General features: G+C 49.4%; 1 protein-coding gene across 1 annotated transcript in view; it reads left to right on the top strand.

The window, feature by feature from the left end:
* Positions 1–1,376: 1,376 nt before the first annotated feature.
* FRMPD2 (FERM and PDZ domain containing 2) overlaps positions 1,377–23,824 on the top strand; it is a 77,916-nt gene continuing 55,468 nt past the window's right edge. The window contains exons 1-11 of the mRNA XM_082610918.1: positions 1,377–1,635; positions 3,272–3,429; positions 7,502–7,567; positions 9,747–9,938; positions 11,766–11,898; positions 12,604–12,691; positions 14,436–14,562; positions 16,461–16,532; positions 18,628–18,802; positions 21,681–21,831; positions 22,467–22,605. Of these exons, the coding sequence (XP_082467044.1) occupies positions 1,395–1,635; positions 3,272–3,429; positions 7,502–7,567; positions 9,747–9,938; positions 11,766–11,898; positions 12,604–12,691; positions 14,436–14,562; positions 16,461–16,532; positions 18,628–18,802; positions 21,681–21,831; positions 22,467–22,605 (1,542 nt within the window). The 5' untranslated portion in view covers positions 1,377–1,394. The remainder of the gene's footprint in view (positions 1,636–3,271; positions 3,430–7,501; positions 7,568–9,746; positions 9,939–11,765; positions 11,899–12,603; positions 12,692–14,435; positions 14,563–16,460; positions 16,533–18,627; positions 18,803–21,680; positions 21,832–22,466; positions 22,606–23,824) is intronic.

The raw sequence follows: 23,824 nt of genomic DNA, 5'->3' as shown, positions 1-23,824 counted from the left end.
GTTGAAAAGGCTGTCCTTCTTCTATTCAATTACTATATTGAAATGATGGTATTAACTAACTACTCCAGCCTTTCTATACATTTAATGCAATTTTTTCTAGTCATAAAATAGCTAGAAAAAAATCACATTTCATATTTTTTGAGAGATACTTCATTTTGAGATTCAGAGATTTCATTTCCTATTTGAGAATCATAATCTTGTCCCATTGTTTTTTCTTTACTAGGCAGTGTTTCATTGTGGTTATAAAGATTTAGAAAAATGGGGCAGAATGAGAATGCCTAGTCCATAAGTCTCAAGAAAAGTTTGAAAGAAGAAGTAGGAGGAAGAAAAAAGAAAAGAAAGACAAGTGAGGGCCTGGATTACAGCTTTGAATCCATTATTGTTTACCTGGGTTCCCTTGGACTGCTTTCCTGCCTGTAAATGGGATCAACAGTCCCTCTTCACAGACACCTTGTGGTAAATAATATCACATACAGAAAGTGTCTAGGTTCTGCTGCAGTGCCCTTCTCACCCTCAGGGGACAGATGGAAAAGCCAGGCTCTTTCTCCTGGGAATCAGGCTGCAGGAGGCTGGCCTTGGAGGTGCGTGGAGGGAGCTGAGCAGCTGGCGAGTGGAGAGCTTGGATTAGCGTGTTGGATGGAGGGTTGGCTGGGCCATAATGTGCTCCCCACCCTGCCCCCAACTCAGCACACCCGCCCTCGGAGCTCCGGCTATAGAAAAGATCAGTGACGCAAATGGATTAGGAAAAGCCTGTCTGGCCTCTTCCTGCTGCCACCGCACCTGGGGCTCTCCACGCTGGAGATTAGTGGGTGGCAGCTTTGTCAGGGGGACAGGCATTTAAACGTCAGCTTTCGTTTAAAGAGAGCTTCTAAGAAGAGAGGGAAGAGAAGACCAGCCTTTCTCACCTCCTTCTCCAGCAGATCAGTCCCTTGCTTTCCTATGAGTCTGCACCTTTTCAAAACACAGGGCTTACTATTCCTTCTACTGATTCTTGCCCTTCAGGCAGGTGTTGGTGATCATTAGAGACAGGGCTGGTTCTGGCACCAAATCCAACTCTGCTTGTGGCAGCCAGAGAGGAAAAGACATGAATCATGTCTGGGAGGCAAAAAAGGTTGTTTACCCACTTTCCCAGACAGAGAGGGCAGCAGGCGAGAGACATTCCCCAGACAAGGAAGCTCTCTGTGACAACACATGCCCAGCTCAGAGGGAACCATTCTCATGGTTTGTTTGTTCATCCGTTCATTTATTGACTTAACACTTAACTGGGAGTTTATTTATTTATGTGCTCTTTCACTGAGAACCAGCCGAACCCAGCCAGCCACCAATGAACATTTCTTTAGCTTCTCCTGTGTGCCTGGCCCTGCACCCAGCCCTGGGGACGCAAGCGATAAAACATGGGGACGGTGTGCTGCAGAGGGGGCTGGACCATGCATGGGCTGGCATGGCCAGTGCTGGTCCAGACATGCTCCCAGACACTGCAAGGGCTCTGCCACACGTGTGTCTTTGCAGGCATGAGCCCGGCCTCTGTGACTCTGGCCAGTGCCCTGCAGGTCCGGGGCGAAGCTCTGTCTGAAGAGGAGATCTGGTCCCTCTTGTCCCTGGCTGCTGAGCGGCTCCTGGAAGACCTCCGTGGTGGTAAGAGCGTGTGACTGGGGCAGCTGAGTCACAGGGAGCTGAATGTGAAGCTTCCCAAACAAACACATTTCTGGGTGCTGCTTATTGATCTGTCATCTATCCGAGGTATTAGAATGAGTAGGCAAAGGACACCCACCCATGGAGCTGCTCTGGGAGGGCAGCTCTGTCTCTTGGACCCATGGCATGCCGCAGAGTTGGAAGAAAGTTCTTTTGCCTTGGTATTGCAACTTTTCTGGGCGTGGTGTCTAGGGAGAGAGTGGCTGCAGCTCTGTGGGCCTCTCCCAACACCTGGGCAGTCTGGGTAGAATCAGAGGCAGGGGGCAGCTATCAGGATGGCTGGCACTGGCAAAATGGTCCCCTGCAAGATGCTGCAACAGCTAGTGTCCCATCAGGGGACAGAACCCACACACTCAGTGGTCTAAACAGGGGCGGTTAATATAAAGAATTATTTATAACTCCGATAGAAAAGTAACTGTCAGATATAAGAAAACTCGACATGGCCCCCTAGGATTGAGGGCAGTACCCAGTGAGGGACAAAATTGGAAGGGAAGCGCCTTCCCCAGGTTGGGGTTCAGATTGGCTGGAGGAGCTGTGCTTGCAGCCCACGATGATGGCAAATTTCTCTGCTTTGCCTGGCCATAGCCGTCTGCAGTCACCTGACAAGCTAGGCACAGGCACTTGCCTACAGGTGACCCTCTGGGTGGGGGCGGGAGCAGGTGAGCCACAGCCCCGGGACCTAGTGCCGGCAGGAGGCCTGGAGCCCAACGGGTCTGTGTAGACCGGGTCTCGCGAGAAGATGATCACTTGACAAGGTCGGCCCGAGGGGTGGCCCAGGGGCGTGCATAGGAGCAGAGCGTCACTCTTAAGCACAAACCGGTGACCGCTCCCCCGCCCCCCTCGAAACAGCAGGAGAGCCCGCCTCCCGCAATGTCTTTCCAGCTCCCTCTACTGAGAAAACTGCACATCACGCTCGCCGTAAAAGATGCTTAAGGGAGGGAGCAGGTCTTGAAAGACGCATTTGGAGATTCGAGGCATTAAATTCATAACTGGAACAAACGCTGAGTGCCCACACCCAGATGTCAGCTCCGAAGTCACACGTGCTTGGGGATTGCCAGCCAGCCGTGGAGGCTCCCCATGCGGGAGATGACACATGCGCAGTCAGGGTGAGGGTCCCCGCGTGGGGAGATGAAGGGAGGCTGTGCACCTGTCCCTTCAGCTGCATCTTCTTCCTGATCTTCACTCCCTCTTCCTCGCCCTGGAGGTTCTGATGAACAGCTATAGTACATCCAGAAGACCGGCTATCTTGGTCCCTGAATTGGCTCCAGAGAACTCAGACTTGTGCTAATTTCCAGGTGGATCTGATCTCTCTTTACCTTTTACCTTGAGACTCTTGGGCCACCTGTGACTTTGGATGCAGCTGCTAGTTTCCCAGCTACCGCTGCAGCCACCTTTCATGACACATGCTCCTATGCCTGCACACGTCAGGGTTGAATTCCTTCCACTACATGTTTCCCCGGGTCTTGCTCACAGTTCATCCCAGAGGGGGGTTTGCAAGGCACCTGCCGGGCACAGTCCCACAGATGGCCCTCCAGATGGCAGCCCTATCTCTACACCCGCATCGCTGCCTTGGTTTCAGATTCCTCGGACTATGTGGTCTGCCCCTGGTCAGTCTTGCTTTCTACGACTGGAAGTCTCTCCTTCCAAGACCATGTTTCTCATATAGAAGCGGCTCCTTTCAAGGCCCCTGAACTGCTACCGGGACAGAGTGATGACGAGCAGCCTGATGCATCTCAGGTAAGGCACGTGGTGTCTCTGCAGCACCTCTGGGCCTGTCCTCTGGGAAACGCCTGGTCCTAGGTCATCCCCAGCTCCCAGCTCAGCCCCGAGGAACACTGAAGCAGAATGGAGTTAAAGAATTTTATTCCCAGGCTTTCTTGCCAGTAAGTTATTAGCTCTTAGATGAGGACAAGTTAACTTCTCTGAGCTCCAAGATCTATGTCTGTAAAGTGGGGTTAATATGACCTAATAAATAAGCTTATTAGAAATACTCAAAAAGAAATTCTGGAAAAATTGTAGATAAATAGTCCAGCAGCATGTAACAAAATGGTAAAAAGAGCCCAACAAGTCCTCAACTGGAATGTATCCCAAGGCATGAGTAAAGATTGATTTGGCTGCAGTGATGTTTATTGCTGTGTTGTTGACATTAGTGACAACCTGGAAACAAGCTAAATCTCCAGTGAGAGTAAACATGAAACAAGACAGCATTAAAATTAAGCTGTAGAAACTTAATGACCTGAAAAGAAATTAAATATATACATGTACAACGTGATCCTAGTTGTGTACACATACACGCACACGCACATACACATGCCCAGAGTTCTAAAAATATATGTCTCGAGTGATTATTTCTGGATGGCAACATCAGTGGTGAGTTTTGTTTTTCCATGGATGTGTTTTACTTCTGAATAGTAAAAAGTTCCAATTAAACATGATCTTCAATTTAAAAAGAAGCATTTCTAAGGAAAGAATGATGTCAGGCAGGCACACAGTGCTGGGCAGGGCATAGTGTGTGTTTAATCATTGAGTTCTGTTCCTTTCCCTTTCATTGGAAAAGGACAAATCTGGAACTTCCGCTCCTCTCAGGAGGCATCCTGGAATGGGAGCTGCTTTTCCTTTGCGCTTGGAGAATAGGACCTCAGTGGCTTCCAGGTTTGTCTAGTTTGGGCCCATGTCTGACTGGTTTGTCTCCCAATCAGATCACCACAGCGAAAATATGAGAGTCACCTTTGCAGTGGCCTGGGCTCTGTCACCCCACTGGCAGTTGCCCCAGCACTCCAGGCCCCTGAACCCTTTCCTACACTGCCAGATTCCAGGGGTGAATCCCTGGACTCCTGTGTTGGACACAGACTTGAGTGCCTCTCAGATTGCCCCTATTTGGGTCTCTTGGGTGATGCTCCACCCACACCAAGTTGCCTCCTACACTCTGAACTCAGCTAAGATGACACATCCTGAGCCGTGGGATCTGACTTTCTGAGCAAACACTAGAGGGGCCTGCTGATGAAACCTGAAAGTGTAGGGGAGCTAGTTTCCTATGGAGTGAAACTCCACCAATGGGAAGTGGGAGATGGGAGGGGAAGGAGAAGATAAATTCTCCCTTCTTCCTTTCTTCATGAACTGCTTTTAGGAAAGTCTTGCTAGCCTTCCAGAGAAGTTCTGAGTGCCAAGGCTTAGTGTGCTGTGCTTCCTGCTGTGCTTTGTCGCTTGTTACAAGGAAGTGACCAGCATAGTGACCCCACACATCACATCTGTCCTTGCCTCCCTCCCCCTTTTCTCCTCACCCTCATCTCCCTGGGCTTACTGCTCCTGAATGAAATGTCACACTGAATCCTTGCTTCAGGCTCTACTTTCTCCAGGACCTGAGCTAAGACAGGTCTTGAGTGCTCCTGGGGTCCTTCCCCATCCTTCCCAACACTCACTGGTGAGGGACAGACATCACCCTCCTGACTGCAGCTTGGCCTCTGCTGAGTGTCTTCTGAAGATCTAGTCACTCCTTTGCTCAGACCATCCTGGAGCTGAGCCAAGCTGGAGAAGAACATCCTTCTCCCTCTGCACATGTTCCTCCATGGAGAGGAGGGAGGGTTCCCAGAGTTCCAAGGCTCAAGGAATAGGCTGAGCTAAGAACTAGGGAAGTGTGTTGCTGAGAATCTGAGCCAGGAAGGAAAGGGTGAGTTTGAGCTGGGAGAGGGTCAATGTGGGCAGGGACTGAGTTCTTAATGGACCAAACAGCAATTTTGTTGGTGGTTTAATTCCCTAGGCATGGCATATGGGAGTGTGGCTTAAGTAGAAGAAACCACTGGCCTTCAACCTTATTTGTTAGGCCAGGATGCAAGGTTACCTGGCCATTCTCTCTCTTACAGCATCCCTACCATGCAGTTCTGTTAACTGCTGTTCTCCTCCATTCATCAGGGTCTCCTGTCTTCATCCAGTTTGGCTTGGGTCCTGTGGGAGGTGGGGTAGACAATCAGGAAAGTAGTCTCAAGAGAGGCTGTGCTCAGAATCCTCCCACAGCCCTGGGTTAAGAGGATGTGCTCTGACCCCTCTCCTCAGGGCAACATTCAGCTCTACCCAGCACACTGAGATATTTCCCCCCACTGCTTGGAGTGTTAGTTCTAGGTGCAGGTGGAAGGTCTGAGCAGGTCTCTAACTACAAGGCACTTATGCCACCATCACCCCATCCCAGGATCGTGGCAGACATTACCAATCTATCATGATGTTCTTTTACACTGAGCCAGGAGTTGCCTTCAGAATCCTTCTCACCACCCTTCTCCAAGGCAACAACTACCAGTGGGCTGTATTTGGGATTTGGGATGAGGCCTGTTGTCACTGCAGCCTTAGGCCCTGCGCTGGGACACTTTAAGATAAAGCCCTTGGAATCCAGGTGAGTTCCCAGGTGTGGACGGTGCCTCTGGCAGTGCTCAGGCAGCCATTCTCAGGGTCAGTTCTCTGGAAATGAGGGTGCAGCTGGTGAACTTCCCTGCAGGTGTCTAGCCTTTTATCAGAGGAGTGGTTAGCTGGTTTAGGTGTACAGTTTCGGACCAAGAAGAGGACTAATTGGTACATGTGAATTGGACACATGCCCTTGACCTAAAAATGTAAAAAACAAAACAAAACCCACTTGCATTAAACTCAGTAGATTGCTCAAGTAACGATACATTTTTACATATCATGCTTTGTGAATTCAACGTCTCCCTTTCAAAGTCCCAGTAATCATTTCATGAAGAGAAAAATCTTAAGGGAAATGCACCTTGTCAGTTATAATAGAAGCCTAATAATAATAGTAATGATAATAATAATAATAAACATTTATTGAGGATTTAGTATGATCCAGAGGTGACAAAGCCAAGTGGCTCAAGGCAGGGGCTCTGGTGCTTGGGTTCAAGTTTAGGCTTTAGGTCTTATTTGGGCAAGTTCCCTAACTTGTCTTTGCTTTAGTTTCCTCCTCTGTGAAATGAGGACAATTAAATACATACTTCACAGGATGGTGGTGAGGACTAAATAAATTAATATAAGTAAAAGACTTAGAGAAAGGCTTAGTCTGTTATAAGTGCTCTCTGACTAATAATAATCAAAACAATAATGAATATTATTATTACCGTGTCCAGGTCCTCTTTACGCAATCCTCAGAAGTTTTCAGGCAGAATATTCACTTTAAATATGATGAAACTGAGGCTCAGGGAAGTCAGATAATGCTCTTCTGTTACATGATGTTGCTTTCTGACAACATATGATGATTTTTAATCAGGCTGAACCATAGTGTGTCATGTAGAGACAGTTTTGGCTACAAGAAACAGAAAGCCTAAAATACAGCTGCTGGAACCATACATATAGTTATTTATGTAACAAGAAGTCAAGAGATTGATCAGAAGCTTGGTAAATGTCATCAAGGATCTAGGCTGTATATTTCCAATCTATCCTCCTTAGCTGTTCACTTTTTGTCTTTATGCTTATTGCCTCATGGTCATAAGATGGCTGCCATGATTCCATGTATCACATCAGTGTTCAAGACAGAAACAGGGGGGAAAGGATGGGACCAGCCACATGTGTTCCTGTTGACAGTAAAGAACAAACTTTTTCAGAAGCCCCCTAACAGATTTACTTCACATCTTTCACAAAAATTGAGTGTCATGGTCACTGAGACTTTCAGCCTCTAGAGTAGGATGCAGCAAAGTTTAAGGGAGTTGCAAATGGTTGTTTGGCTAGCCAGCCAACAGTGTCTGCCACATGTGGAAATGAATTGTATCTTGTTTACAGGACCATGGAATAACAGAGGTGACAAATCTAATCATGTGCTTTTTCTCTTGGGCAGATGCACGTCTATTCTTTGGGAATGACCCTCTACTGGTCAGCAGGGTTTCACATTCCACCAAATCAGGTCTGTGAACAAGATATTCAAAGTCTTGCCAGGTCATGTCTTTGGATTTATTTAGTTTTTTCCCAGGGCAGGGACCACATCTGTTGAGCTATGTGCCACCACCCTGTACTCCTAGGTTCTAGGAAGGATTACCAATCGATTAAAGAGCTGCTCCTGCTGCATACAGAAAGAACCTCAGAATCCTACTCAACTTGGCACTCCAGGCAGACACAATTTGGGATTGGCAAGCAAGATAAGACCTTATTTGCCACTCCAGTCCAGAGGAAGTAGGAAGCTAGAGGATTTTATAGATACTGAAGATACAAATTTATAAAAAAGGCTTTAAAGCAGCCCTTCCTGAAGTGAGATGCTTCCATGAAAAAGGGTTCTGTGCTCAATTGATTTGGGAAAATGTCCCTACGATGTCTTCTTCTTGAAGATTTGTCAGAGTAGTTTATTAAAGACTCTGAGAAGGCTTAAAGCACAGAAACTTTTAAATTTTATCATAGCATTTTACAAAATTTTTGACTACAGGATGCGTATGTGTGTGTTTGTGTGTACGCATAAATTTTCATCTGACACTATAAGAATTCCGTGGAAACCAGTGTAACAAGAACATACACTGGAGAACTCTGTCCAGCCTGTTTGCCTTATTTCTTTCCTCCCTCCCCCCCTTTCCTTCCTTCCTAACCTCCTTCCTTCCTTCCTTCCATCTCACCCTTGCCCTCTCCAATTAAACATCCCAGTGTTTCCGGCGCTCCTTCTGAAAAGGGATCTGCCCATGTCCCTCTCCTGTGGAATCTTTCACAGCTCCCCACTCCCCATGGGGTTGCATTCCACTTCTCAGCAGAGCATACCTGGAGCCCAGAATTGGTTCCTACCTGTGACCCTGGTTCCTCTCTGATACTCTGCCATAATCAGGGCTGGCTTAGTGGGCGTGTGGCCTGTGTAATAGCACAGGGCCCTGCACTTAAAAGGGCCCCCCACTTTATTCAGTGCTCTGCATTAAAGTTCTCAGCAATTTTGACCAAGGGGCCCTGCATTGTCCTTTTGCCCTGGGCCTGGTCCTGCCCATAGCCTCCTTCCTTCTAGACACATGCCAACATTTGCCCACACTGCTCCCTCTGTCTGCGGCTCCCTCCCCAGCCTTACTCCTGGCCAGCCCCAGTGTACTTTTTGAGATTTAGTTCAAGTTCTTTCCCCAGCTCCCTCCTCTCTCCCCAGCCTGGGTTAGGCCACTTCCTCTGTGTTATGACCATGTCTTATGTTTCTGAGACCAAAGCCCTTATCACCCTGTACTTTCCTTGTCTCTTTAAGTGACCATCTTCCTCATTAGACTTTACACCTCTTAAAGGCTGGGACTGTCTCCCACCTTATACTGCAAGTAGCCACGCAGTCCCGGCATGTAAGAGGTCCTCTGATGTGCTATATGAGTGTGGGACTCAGTAGCCTGGTTACACGTGAAGTTAGGCATTCACAACTCATGCTCCGTGGCAGGAGATGGTAGTGCAGTCTTCATCTGGAAAATAACTTACAGTATGGGTGAGGGTGAGAAAACACCTGAGAGTGAGTATGAATTTGAGACCTTCCCCATATAAATTATGGTCATTCAAACACATGAGGGAAGTGTTTAATAAAATAACTATTTTTTCTTTTGCTTGATGTGTACATGTGACATAAAGTTCAATCAATGATTATTGACCTTACGCTGGCCACTGGAGATTCCAAAGTGAAAAAGCCACAGTCCCTGTGGTCCTGGAGCTCACATTCTAGGAAAGGCCCAGTGAGAGCCACCTAAATAATTAGAGAAAATGTCAAGCTGGCCAGGTGGATGTGAGTTAAAGGCTGACCTGGTTTGATCTGGGTGCTTGGCATAGGCAGAAATCCATTTTGTCAAGCACCTATTTTTCGTAGGCATTTCAAGGATGTGTTTGGGCTCCCTGCGCCCCGAAGGACGTTCCAGATTAGAAAGCAGCAAACTACACACAGCTGGTGCAGAGATAATTGCTCCACATTTTGTGGCCTCAGTGATAAACAGACCTCAGTCTGTTTAGCCTCCCTAAACTTCCCAGAAGGAGTGAGCATCTGTCTAGTTAACGAGAACATCCATTCTTAGTTGTCTCCATGGCACACCTGACAAGGCACTGGCCTCAGGGGCTGTGGCTCTGGAGGCTTCTCACGTGGCTGCCCCACTCTCCAGCCCCTGCAGCTCTGCGAGCCCCTGCACTCCATTCTGCTGACCATGTGCGAAGACCAGCCTGGCAGGCGGCTACCACTGCAGTCCATCCTGGAAGCTTGTCGGATTCATTGGGAAGAAGTGGCTGTCCACCCAGCCTCTGCCAGTCTCCGCATCAGACAGCTGGTCGGCTTGGTTCTGGGCACCATCTCCGAGGTCAGTGTAGATCTACGCTTTCCAAGCCAGGGGCCACTTGCTAGCCACATGTGGCTGTTGAAGTTCAAATGAGCTAAGTCATAGTTCATTGAAAGGAAATAAAACATGCAATTCCTCAGTCACACCGACCACACTTAAGTGCTCAGTAGCCCCTTGTAGCTGGCGAGGACCATACTGGACGGGACAGATCTAGAACATTCCTGTTACTGCAGTTCTATCGGGCAGTGCTGGTGAAGACCTTTGAGCGAGCCTAGATTTCTAATGTGGCTAAGACCCTTGAAATCTTTGAAAGAGCCTCTTTTCATAAAAACAGTCGTGTTTATGACCCATGAGTTAGCTTATCAAAATTCAACTCTAGGCCTTGCATGAGAAGCCTTCCCTGACTTTGCCTACATCGTCCCTGGCCGCTCCCTCCCCTCTGCCATCTTGTACCTGCAGAGGGTCCCCTTGCTGTGCTTGTCACACGGTGCTGCTTGCTGCCCTGTGCACTCGCCAGTGCCTAACAAGGGGTCCGGCACATAGTGAGCATTTGGCTTAGGCTGGGTTTCCTTGAAGCAAAGCAAGAGGTGGGCATTCTTGTGCAAGTTAGTTATTGGGGAAGTACTCCTAGGAGAGGGAGTGATGGAAGGATGGGGGACAAGCCGAGTAAGGAGGTGGTCTCAGGAGGAGACAGCCTCAACCTGATCCCACAGGGAGCGCCAGAGCAGGAATTGCACCAGCCTTGGTCCCCCTTGAGGCCAGGACAGAGCTGGGACTTGGGTGAGGCAAGTGAGGTGTTCGCTGGGCAGCACTGCGCTTGTCCAGGGGCGTGTTGGAGAATTGAGACAGGGGCCATGTGGATGGAGAGGAGGGGATGGCTGTGGAGATGCTGCCCACAGTCAATCAGAAAAGGCCTCTCCCAGGAATTCCCTAGTGGTCCAGGGGTTAGGACTCTGTGCTTCCACTGCAGGGGGCACAGGTTCGATCTCTGGTCGGGGAACTAAGATCTGGAAAACTGTGCAGGTGGCCAAAAAAAAAAAAAAAAAAAGAAAAAGAAAAAAAAAATAAAAGAAAATGCCTCTCCCATCCTGTCCTCCTTCTTGGACCCCTTCTCTCTCGGCGTGTAAACATGTCACTCCTGTTCATTGAGCCAGAGGATTTGGTGGGGACAGAGGAGGTCCATGTATTCGAAGGACACTAGAGCCTACCATCCATTGATATGTCGTTGTCCCCTGATGGACATTGTGATGATCTGCAGCATTGCCATCGGGAAATCATAAAGTGATTTCGATCAGGGACCTGTGAAGTGATTTCCAACCGCTTATTCGACTCTCACTGGGGCACTGAACTCAGTAAGCTACAGGGGTGCGTTAAGCACACAGTGAGGTTGTGGGAGAGAGACAAGCAAGCACACTTGCTGTAACGTGGTGGAATAGAAGCGGATGTGAGTAAAGTGACGAGGGTAGGTGATGAGAGGACATTCCTATCTGCAGATATGGAGAGGGCAGAGGTGGAGAGGGTTAGAAGTAGAGACGATGTAGCTCTGGGCCTTGGAAGCACAGGAGAGATCATCAGGGAGACCCTGGCCTGTGGAGGGGGCGTGTGAGCGAAGGCACAGATGTGCATGAGTATGCAGGTGTTGGGGGGTGGGGGTGAGTGAACCACCTCTAGGCTGTGTGGCTGGTACACACAGACGTGGCTTTGGTTGCTACGTGCTCACTGTTGGGCTCCCACTGTGCAGGACAGACCCTTCCACGCTGACTCAAACTGATAGCCAGGTTGTATGTGTCTGTGTAAATGTCCCCTCTCGACCTTGGGATGCGGATGTGTGATGCACTTGACCTTCAGGTGGAGAGGAGGGCGGTGGAGGAAAGCTCGTCCGGGCAGCAGGACAGAAGCTACCTGCTCAGGAACAGGCTGCAGCAGGCCAGCTGTGAGAGCCGGGCAGCGAGGGCCCCGGGGTGTCTGCATCCCTGCAGAGGTGGGTATGGTGCCCTGAGCATTCCCTGGGTGGGCTGATGGTACCCACTCTGTTGTTTCCTGGCCCCTGTGGGCCTGATGTCCATGCTGTGGAGGCAGAGAAAGCCCGTGCAAACCCCACTCTTCCAGGAAGCCCCTGAAGAGAAGGGGCTGAGCTTAGGACTCGCCTGTGTCCTGAGGAAAACTTCATTCGGAGATGTAATTTAGCAGAGTTATTTATATCCAACATAAACTCTTTTTTAAAATTGATAAAAACAAATTTAAACAAATGACATGAAAGAAAAATTTCCCTTTAATAGATTTCTAGGTGGAGTGAAAGAAAAAGCAATTTGTGAAAGAGTGTTTTTTTTGTTGCTCTAGGTGTGTTAGAAGAATGGCCTTTAGACTAATCTTCAAATCTTCCACCGTTCTCTGCTTTTCAATTTGAGATTTAAAAAAAATTAATTTACTGTTTGTTGTCCATAAAATAAGGTTCTCTTTGTTGTTAAGCTTCGTCTTTCCTCCTAAAAACTCCCCCAACCCTCTGTAACTGTTATTTCCATTTCCATTTTTCACATGAGGAAAGAGACTCAGAAAGGTCAAGTAACTTTGTCAACGGCACACAGCTAGTAAGTCGTGATGCTGATATCCACACCCTAGGTTGCTTAATTCAAGAAAGCCATGCTCTTTGCCTCTGCTCATGCCCTCCACCATGCTCTTTGGTTAGTTTCAGAGAGAAGCACAGAGACTCAGAGCTTCCTGGAGCCCAGACTGAGCGCCTCAGCACACAGCTGCTGCAGCCTCTCTGTGAACAGGTAAGCAGCAAGGTGTACGGGGCTGTGAACTTGGTGTGGGACCTGCTGTACCCTGCTTCTTTCTTCTGATCATTGAGAAGTCTGTTGCTTTTCCAGAAAAAGCTGACCCTATTGCATTGGCAGGTGAAAAAGCCACATTTAAGCAGATATGAAGCCAAGGTGATGAGGGGCCTGACGGCAGCTATGGTGTCAGGGCATTCTGTCTCCTCTGGGAACCAAGTTCAGACTCAGTTATGGAATAACATGCTTCTGTTGTTGTTGTGATTATCGATGTCACGTGAGGCTGAGTAACAAATAGCTACAAAACACAGTGACTAAAAACAATGATTTATTTAGCTTTTGATTCTGTGAGTTAGGAATTTAGGCTGTGCTCAGCTGGGAGGTTCTTCTGGACTCTGCAGGGTACTTTTGTGCATCTGTGATCAGCTGCACCTCAGCTGGCAGTTTCACTTCTGGCGGCTGGCTGGCTGTTGTCTAGGCAAGCCCTGGCTCTTCACCACAGGCTAGCTAGCCTGGGATTGTCCTCATGACAATGGCAGAGTTGAAGTCAAGAGAGGGAAGGAGGGAAGGAGAAAAGGGAGGAGGGAGGGAGGGAGAGAGAGAGAGAGAGAGGTATCTCCACAGAACCTCCAGAACTAGCCCTAGCCCTCACTACTTCCACCTCATTCTATTGGCCAAAGAAAGCTATAGGTCAGCCCAAATTCAAGGAGTGGGGAACAGACTCCACCTCCTGATAGGAGGGGGGTCAAAGTCCCATGGTTAAGGGCATGGATCAGGGAGAAGAATTGTGGCTATTTTCAAAATCAGTCTAACAAACCTGCTTGAAACCCATATGGGCCCATATCTTCCTGGACCTGGAACATATGCATTTTGAAACTTTATTTATATACATCTTGATTCATTGTCCCTCCACGGATCCGCCAAGGGCTGTAGCCAGCTTGATGTCAAATACACAGCAGGGGCCTTGGCAGGAGGCTGCAGAGTTCACCTCAAAATGCTTTTTCCTTTATTTAAAACTCTATTTGTGGGATTTCCCTGGTGGCACAGTGGTTAAGAATCCACCTGCCAATTCAGGGGACACGGGTTTGAGCCATGGTCCTGGAGGATCCCACATGTTGCGGAGCAACTAAGCCCACGTGCCACAACTGCTGAAGCCCACGTGCCTAGAGCCCATGATCTGCAACAAGAGAAGCCACCGTGATGAGAAGCCCGTGCGCCGCAACGAGGAGTAGCCCCTGCTCACCGCAACTAGAGAAAGCCCATGTGCAGCAACAAAGACCCAATGCAGCCAAAAATAAATAAACAAAACAAAACTCTCTTTGCTATTTTCCCAATGAAAATCGTTTTCTTTTTGTTTTTCTTTTTCTGATTCCATAAACAATGTGTGTTTATCGTTGAAATATTTTGAACAATGGATAGAATTCTAGGGAGGAAAGTCAGAACCCTCTGCAGCCCCATCGTTCTGTGTTCAGGACCTGGGGTCACGGGCCCGGCCTGTCCTGAGCACAGTGAGCAAAGGCAGGGTCAAAGTGGGGTGAGGAAGAGACGGACTGTACCCTTGTACCTCAAAACAACCCCCGTGGCTCTGCAGCCCTAACTTCTCTGGGTCTCAGCTTCCTCATTGACAAAGCAGATATAACTCGTGGGGTGAAGGGGCAGTAGTGGGTACACGTGTGTGTGGGCTTTTGCTAGATGGAAGCTGTTTCCACTGTTAATTGTTGCTCCTTCTCTGACCGCTGGCCAGCGTTCTTCCAGCTGAAGTTCCCCCAGATCTTCAGGAAGGCCGACGGCTCAGCTCTGGTTCTGCTCTCCCAGAAAACTCACGGCTAGCAACTTCTTCTGGAAAGGGTTTCCTGCAGAGAAAGGGAAAGGTGAGCAGAGAGGACCAAAGGGCACTCCCAAGAGAGGTGTGAGCAAGGAGGCATGTATGGCTGACACAGCAGCTGAAAATGGGCAGGGTCCTGCTGGGGGTCGGGGCGGTGCAGCTTCCCTGGGCTGAGATTTACAGAGAACTGGACTAAAATCATCCTGAACTTTGAAATTCAGGGCAATAGGTATTATTAAGTGGCCTTGCTGTAGACTCTGTGTGGGACAGCAGGTTGAAGATGCCAGGTCCCACATTCAGGAAGTCCACAGCTGTTGGCATGGATGGTGGCAGAACAGTGGATGTGGTAAGAGAGCTGACAAGGCTGAATGTACTTGGAAAGGGCCTTCTGAACAGGTGACACGTGGGAGCAAAGGAATGGGTGGGACAGTCAGGGAGAGAGATTCTCCAGGTTGGTTGGCACATAGGGCAGTAGGGGTTGGACGAGTGTGGGGAGTCGAGGCTCAAGAGGAGCCAGGCCAGCCTGCCCCAGCCTGGAAGTCCATGACGACAGGAGGGACCATGTTGGGTGACCCCTGCTCGTGGCTCCGGGGACCCCTGACTCCTGGCAGGCAGGCTGGTCTCTGCTGAGGGGCCGGCTTGCTACACCTGTGCTGCAGGGTGAGATCAGGGGTGGACCCAGGATAACGCCTTCTGCCAGAAACAGCTCTGGCACCAGCGGTCAGAGCCACTTCCAGTGTTTAGATAAAAAGCATCCCTTCCTCGATGCATGATACTGACATTAGCTGAAAAACTGTTTTAATAACCACACAAGCCCACAGTGACCATGGGGATCAGTGCCCCTGGATCTGTGACAAGCCCCTCCCAAGCAGGCTGTTCACGGAGGAGGCTGTCCCTGCCAGGCCTTCTGTCTGAGCATCAGGAGCCCTCTGGGAACATCAGACCCAGATGCCCCCAGAAGGCCTTGTCTGCCTGTCTGTCTGTTGCAGAGAGATTTGCTTAATGTGCTCAACTAATTAGGGATGAGCTGAGCTCGGGGCAACCTCAGGACATCCTCTCCTCTGTGGCCCTGGTGCCACACTCCCCTCCAGCCCCTGCTGCCCTCCAAGGCCACTCTCAGGTCCTCATGAGCTTCGAGAGGGAGGGACGGACCGGCATCAGGGAGGCCTTGTTCATCTTCTTTGGCTTTTCTTCATAACCACTCACTAAAGGCGCTTCTGAGGGACACCCCGGCTGGATGTTTGGCCTCTTGAGACAGAAGTCCTGCCAGGAACCCATGGGGGACACATTAGAAGGCCCACCCAATCCTATCACTCACTGGTGTTAGATTTGGGTGAGTTTCTTAACCTCTTGGAGCCTTGACTTCCTGTAAAATGAGTTGAGAATGTGCACCCCATAGGGTGCACATTCTCAGCCCATTTTAGATGGCTGGGTCTAAATAATGGTGGCATTAAAGCACTTCCTGCTACAAACATGAAGTATTGTGAAACTGAGAATAGCTCTTCATGCTCACTACTGATTCAGTATCCAGAGCTGGAAAAACGTTTCATCGGATCTAAATCTAAAGGTATTTTTGTTTTCGAAAAATCCTGTTGCATATAATATATATTTATTTTGAGACATATAAAAGACTATGTGATCATGCATGAATTATGACACTGAGAATGAAGGGGACACCTAACTGAAGAGCTAGAACATCACCCAAACCACACCCACTTGTAAGACATCTGCTCTGAGATGCCCAGCCTAGCTAGGGCCTCAGCACAGTTGAGCTCCATTTCATTGAAACCTGCTTGCTGCTGGCTCTGGGCAAGGGAGTGCTGCTAGTCGGTAGGGGGAAGTGAGGCCATGGGAGAAGCCAGTTCTGGACCTGGGGGTCCAGCTCCTTGGAACTTGACTTTGATTTCTCTCCTCTACCGTGAGTGACTCTGCGTGTTTCTTCAGTTCTCCAGGCCGGAGTTCGCCCTGCTGGCTGGAGAGGCCCCGGTGATCTTGTATCTGCCTGGAACAATTGTGGTAACTGCTGGGTTAGACTGGGTGGGGCTGGAGGTTGGTGAGGGAAGTGACCAGCTGGGCAGGCCACAAGGCTGACTGAGCTCTGAGGGGCTCACTCTCTCCTCCAGGCACCTGCCAGCCCTTGCCAAGTCACACTCCTACTTCACGCCCTTTCTTCAGCGTCCTCTTCCCCTTTAAGAGGAATGCTCTGTGACTTCTGACGAAGTCCTGATTGTCCTTCCAGACCAGCTCTGACTTCTTCCCATTCAGTCAGGAAATATTCTTGAAGCAGCTAGTAGGTACCAGGCACTACTTCAGACCCTAGATCTCCAATATGCACAAAGCAGAGTCCTTTTCACGTGGAGCTTGCTTTCTAGCATTTATGCATTTGTCTGTTTTCTGGGGAGGAAAAGCCAGTTTCCCTTCCCTTGGCTCTGCTGCCCCAGCTCAGGCGGACGTGGACTGGGGGTGAGTGACAGGCTTGTCCCTCCTGGGGCCCAAAGAAAGAGCTATGGTGTTGTCGGCCCAGAGTGGGTACAGCCATTGCCATGCCTGCTCTGAGATGCCTGACTGAGACCCTTCCTGAACCAGCCCCCCCCCGGGGAGGAGGAGGGGAGGGATGGTGGAATATATAAGCCGGGGGCTGCCCTGGGTGGAAGGTGGCAGAGGTTGCAGGGTAGGGAGTGGGAGGCAGAGACTGGACGGGGCCTGGGGCACCAGGGTACAGAGGAGTTGGCAGCCAGACCCCATTACCAGAGGTGGGGAGGCAGGATCACTGTGAACCCAAGCTCCTTGTGCGTGCTCCAATGGGACATCACTTAGAAAACACACATTCAAGGATACAATTATTACAAATTTCAAGAGGGCAACTGCAGAGCCTTAAACCGAAGCACTGGGTGCTTCAGAGCACCTTCCAAACCCTCCCCGCCCCAGCATGCGCACATATGGTAAACAACCGCCCCAGGGGACACAGGTGTGCAGGATGGGCAGGAACCAGGGTGGCTTAGAGTGTGCCATGTGGTCAGCCCTGCCTGGGATCATGGGAGAGCTCTCCCTCCCACAGGGTCCTCAGACCTGCCCTGGACCCTGGGGTGTGGGGCTGCCCCTGGGTGTAGGAAGGTCATGGTGTGGTGGCAGGTATGGTCTCAATGGCACTAAAGCCAGCTGTAGTGTCCATCCATGACTGTCTTTTAATGAGGACATTCTGAGGAGGTCTGGGCCAGGCCTCAGTCTAGGCTTTGGGGCACAGGGGATACTCAGCCCCCGTCCTTAGGGATGCTGGGCCCCTGAGCAGAAAGCACTGGGGGAGCAGAGAAGGGAGAGGGTGACTTGACCCTTCAGGCCACAGACAAGAGGTCTTGAGCCTGATCTGGGAAACTCATAGGAATTTGCCATGTGGGGAGGGAGAGGAAGAGCATTCCAGGCAGCGGGCAGTATGTGCAGAGACTCAGGCAGACAAGACTTTGTGGTGGCAGAATAATGAGCTGTTCTGGGCAGTTGAGCCCAGGCGACAGTGGTTAGGGTGGGGCTACAGAGGCCGATGAATCTGGAATTTGTCTGAGCAGGGTGAAGGGACAGAAGGCACATCTTTGGATGCGGCTCTGCTGATCAGTCTCTCGGTTCACAGTAATCACCTTAGCGCCAGCCCTCTCTCTTCCTTGGATCTGTGCCCACCCAAATTCTCTCTGCTGTGCTCTGTGAAGGCCTGGGGGTCAGTATCAGGTTGTCCAGTACTCCTGGGGGTGTACGATTCACCACTGTGGTCCTGGGCAGTCCTCTCGAGAAGCAGAGCTCAAGGGGCAGCCAGGATTTCTGCAAGGGAGAGCTCTGTTACATGTGGCTCCCCAGCCTTCCTGGCCCCTGCAGAGGCTGGCAGAGAGCACGGATTTGAGTCTGGTTCTGCCTTTTACTAACTGCAACTCTGGGCAAGTCCCTTACCGTCTGTGAGCCTTGCTTCTCCTCTGTTGAACAGGAATCACAAACGTACTTATCTCTTCGGGTTGTTTGTCAGTTAAATGAGAAAATACATATAAAGTGGTTAGCACAATAGCTAGCTCATAGTAAAGACTCTATGTCTTGTAGTTGTTGTTACAATTTATACCATTCTGGTTTTCAGACCAAAAAAGGGAAGTCCTATTTGGCTCTCCGGGCTCTCTGTGTAATGCTGCTGAACGGGCAGTGCCTGGAGGTGAGATGTGACATCACGTCAACAGTGGGAGCCATCTTCAGTGCTGTTGCGTCCTTTGCCAACCTTGTGGAGCTCACCTACTTTGGCTTGGCTTACATGAAAGGTAAGTGGCTCTCAGGTAGCCCACGGCTGGGCTGGTGCCTCAGATAACCCCGGTGTCTAGGTACCTGAGTGCTATTCCTTCTAACAAAACTGCTTGAGACTGGGACATTGCCCCTTGCACACCTAGACCTTAGTCAGTATGTCAAGTCCTCATGTGCAAACTGTCAAGTAAGTGCAGGGGATGGTAAGGAAACAATGCTTGTAAGATGTTGTAGCTTCTGTGATTTGCTGGGTCTGGTTGACCAATCTCAGTGCCTTGAGGTTAGACAAGCAAATGTGAGAAACATTTTCGTCTAGGTGGGAATGCAAAATGGTGCAGCCACTATGGAAAACAATATGGCAGTTCCTCAAAAAATTACAAATTTACCCTATGATCCAGCAATTCCACATTGACATACATACCCCAAATAATTGAAAGCAGCATCTCTCAGAGATATTGGTATCCCCATGTTCATAGCAGCACCATTCACAGTAGCTAAAATATGGAAGCAACGCAAGTATCCACTGACAGATGAATAGACTAGCAAAATGTGGTATATACGTACAATGGAATATTATTCAGCCTTAAAGAGGAAGGGAATTCTGACACATAGATGGCTAGATGACACACAGAGGCTACAGCATAGATGAGCCTCGAGGACATTATGCCGAGTGAAGTAAACCAGTTACAAAAAGGCAGATATTGTATGATTCCACTTACGTAAGGTACCTAGAGCAGTCAAAGTCGTAGGGACACAAAGTAGAACGGTGGTTGCCAGGGTCTGGGTGGAGGAGGAAATGGGAGTTATTGCTTCATGGGTACAGACAGAGCTGCAGTTTTACAAGATGAAAAAGTTTTGGAGACAGATGTGGTGATGGGGTTGCACAACAGTGTGAATGTACCTAATTCTCCTGAACTATATACTTCACTGTGGTTAAGATGGTCAATTTTATGTTGTGTGTATTTTACCATAATAAAAATAAAAATGAGTCCGTGTAATCATCCAGGACTAATGGGAAATCAGCACACCCACCCCAGGAGCCTAAGTTAAGAACCGCTTCTGAAGATCCAGAAGGAAAGGGTTTTTACACCTTGCCATCTCTGCCCTTTTGTTAAAGGGAGTCTTTATTTCCATCTACCGCAAAGATCCCTTCGTTGTAGTGGACGCTCTTTAACCACTGTGTGGAGTGATGGGAAGCAGGCTGAGCTGGGATCACATAGGCCTTCAGGTTAAACCCTGCTCCACCAGCCCACCTTGCTAGGTGTCATGATCTCTGTGTTCCTCTAGTCTCCCATCCCCAGTGGGAGAAACTTATCAGCTTGTGGTAGGATCACTCAGCATGCCATGGCGGGTAGAGGGCGGACCTTACCTCTCATAGTTCTCAGCGGACCTCTGAAAAATCCCTCTCCCAAGTAAGAGCAACATTATCTGCTTCGATGTTGTCAGTTGATGTTTGCTCAGTCTTTAAGCGTGAATAGAAGACCCTGAAGGAAACATTTTTATTGATCTGTAACATGCAGCCTTAATAAAACCAGTGCGCTTGCTCTGGGAGAAAAACCTTAAGGCTTCTCCCCTACTTTCCCTCCCAGTCAGCTGCCCACCCCTGGACCCCTTCCACATGGACATCCTAGACCTACTCAGCTGGGGCCTCCTGGGTAAATCACTCAAGAGTGACAGTCAGGGGTTTGGACATAAACCCATTTGGGAGGGTCTGCCAGCCAAACTGTAATGGGGACCTGCCCATCCCTTGGGAAGACGTGACCCAAAGGGAAGGGTGGGTCAGTGTGGGGAGTCGGGTTCAGCAGCCAGGGCTGAGGTCTGGACGCTGCGTGGTGAGGGTGGAGTGTGGAGAAGGGCATGGGGCAGAGCAGGGCTGGGGCAGACCTGCAGGGGTTCAGGGGGAGTGGCCAAGGGCACCCAGGAGGGGTGGTGAGGGTCAAGCTTTGCCTTGAGGAGAGCCGGGGGTAGAGGTGGGGCCTCCAGTGGCTGGAGCTGATTCAGCCTCCCTCCCAGAGGTGCTAGAAGACAAACTTAACTGCAGTTGAAGTCCTGAGCTTGTGTTGGTGGAGTTTTCAAGGCGGCAACATTCAGGTCAAAAGACAAAGATGACTCCACTTATGCCCTGTCTTAGTCATCTCAGGCTGCTATAACAAAATGCTGTAGACTGAGTGGCTTAAACAACAGACATTTATTTCTCAGAGTGCTGGAGGATGGGAAATCCAAGATCAGGCTTCGAGCATGGTCATGTTCTTGGTGAGGGCCCTCCTCTTGGCTTGCAGATGGCCACCTCCTCACTGTGTCCTCACATAGCAGAGAGAGCCAGCTCTGGTCTCTTCCTCTTCTTATTACACTAATCCTATCATGGGGGGGTCCCACCCTCATGACCTCATCTAAACCTAATTACTTCGCAAAGGCCCCACCTACAAATAGCATCACACCTGCAGGGGGTAGGGCTTCAGTATATGAATTTGGGGGATACAAACATTCAGTCCATAACACTCTGGCTGGAGAGATGTTTGCATGGTCCAGCTGATGCACCTGGCCCATGGCAGAAATGGAATAAATACTCAGTTCTTTGTTTTTTAATTTTATTTCCATAAGATGGTAACTGGGAGGCAGACATTAAGTGATATCTTCTCTAAGATAAATAATCATATTTTCTCCTCTGGGTGCTGAGTTTCTCTTCCTTGACACTCTCCTCTTTGTCCCCTGTTCTTGGCCTCTCATGGACCCTACAAGGTCCTGTGGTACTAGCTATGCAGATGACTTGCTTCCTGTTCTCTCCTGTACTCAATTGGCTCTTGTCTGACCCTCCGGGCAGAGCTCAGGGCTGTGAGTCTGAGGGGTGGTGCCTGACCTACTGCTTTTCCCTCTAAATACTCTCTACTTCCATTTCAGGCAAAGAGTTCTTTTTCCTGGACGCTGAAACCAGGGTGTGCAAAATAGCCCCCGAAGGCTGGAGTGAGCAACCCCAGAAGAAAAGCTCCCCAGATACCTTCACGCTCTTTCTGAGAATAAAGTTCTTTGTCAGTCACTATGGGCTGCTCCAGTGAGTGCTGCAAACTTCTTTGTTTGTTCCTTAAGGTGTTTATGTACATCCAGGCTGACATTAGAGATAATGCGTAGGCAAGTGCTTGGCAAACTAATGTGTGTATAAATAACAACAGTTACTGTGGCTGATCTTCTGTTGATTGGATTCCAATATGACAGATAAGGGGGAAAAGTCAGTATTTGGGGACAGGCCCTGGTCAAAATGAGAACTTACCCTTTTGTTTCAAACATGCCAGTCAAGGTCAAGTTCTCTCTCCCCTGACCCCAACATGCCCCGCCTCCCAGCAGCCCAGTGATGAGGGTTTGAAGAAAGGGTCACCGGTTTGGGGTTGGATCACTGTCTCTATTCCTTTGCTTACTAGAAACACCATCTAACTGAACGTCAGTTTTCTCACTTGAACCACAGGAACAAACATCTCCATGGTTGTGGGAAATGACTGGCACAGAGTAGACCTCAATGAGTAACAGGAAGCATGGTGTGGATAAAGGAGACCGCCTTTGTCTTACTGGCATTGCCCTCTGGGTTCTATTGACTTGTATCTCATCTTCTCTCCTTTTTCTGCTTCCCGGGCTTTAGTGGTCTCCCTCGCCCTCAGCATTCCAGTGACCTTTATTCCTGCATCTCTTTCCCAGGCACAGTTGGACAAGGCACCAGTTTTACCTGCAGCTTCGGAGAGACATCCTGGAGGAGAAGCTGTACTGCAATGACGAGATGCTGCTGCAGCTGGGGGTCCTCGCCCTGCAGGCTGAGTTTGGCAGTTACCCAGAGGAGGTGGGGTAGAGACTGGGGTCCCTTGGGTGGGGTCACTGGAGAAGCAATTATGGGACGGGGGGAACAGTTAGAAATGTGAAGACTGAGCCTGTGTTTTTAGCACCTATCAACTGCTGAGATTGGGGTAAACTGCATCCCCCCATTCATTCATCCATCCATTCATCCAACAAACAACCATCAAGTGTTCTTTGCTAGACTCTGGGGGATACAAAGGTCAACAGGTCAAGTTTATACATTGTAATGTAGCTCTAATCTAAGGTCTTGCCTAAAAACAGTAATCTACTAATTTACTGGGTTCTTACAATCACTGGCTTTCAAATGGTTTGTGCCATAACCCCTGATAAAAAAAATGACAGACATTACCACCCAACCTGTACACATGTGTCCATGTAACAGAACAGAGGCAAAAGTTTAGGAAATCAGATGTACCCTTTCTATATGTGATACACATTGGTATTTCCTATTCTATTCTAGTTAATTTATAAATGCAGGATATGAACCACAAGATTGATTTCACAGCTCATTAATGGATTGCAGGTTGCAGTTTGAAAAATACATTTCAGACTACACCAATATCATCTTGCTTTCCTCCTAGCGAATTTTCAGAAGGTGCCACCATGTCTGGAGCCTTCTAAGTCCTTCTTCATCCCCTCGGATTTTTCACCACCCAGCATGGTGTATCCATTTCCTCATCGGTCTTACTGTAGGTCTCTCCATTAGAATGGAATCCACCAGAGGGTAAAGGTTTTGTGTGTTTTGTTCTGCCATTTCCCCAGCACCAAAGCAGTGTCTCAAACACAGGCAGTTTGCTCAAACTGTATTGATCTAAGGAGTGGATGGACGAATGGAGTACAGGCTCCTGGCTGGATAACACTGTGGATAAAAGTCATCCATCAGGGGAGTCAGCCGCTTGCTTGTCAGGGAAATGTAGCTCAGTTCCCAACACCCTGTCCTTCTGACCCTCCCTTCCCTGCTCCCACTTCAGTCCACAAGGACTGAGACTTCACTTTCTCCTCCTGGCACCACCCTCCCCACTGGCCTGGGCGGGCAGTCTCCCAGGGCTGGCCTGGCCCCCGGAACCCCTCCCTGCCCCTTTGACAAGCCTCCAGGCCTGTCACTGCTTACACGGGAGCTCCTTCCTGTCTCCTCAGTCCCCAGAGCTGGGGTCCTAACCATGCCTAGGCCAGCTCCCTCCTGCCCTTGTACTGCTACTTGGGGG

The sequence above is a fragment of the Mesoplodon mirus genome (assembly GCF_964341445.2).
Source record: "Mesoplodon mirus genome assembly, chromosome: 2".
In the NCBI taxonomy this organism is placed as follows: Eukaryota; Metazoa; Chordata; class Mammalia; order Artiodactyla; family Ziphiidae; genus Mesoplodon; species Mesoplodon mirus.
Note: the sequence above shows the minus strand (reverse complement) of the source record. Positions and strands in the feature narration are given on the sequence as shown.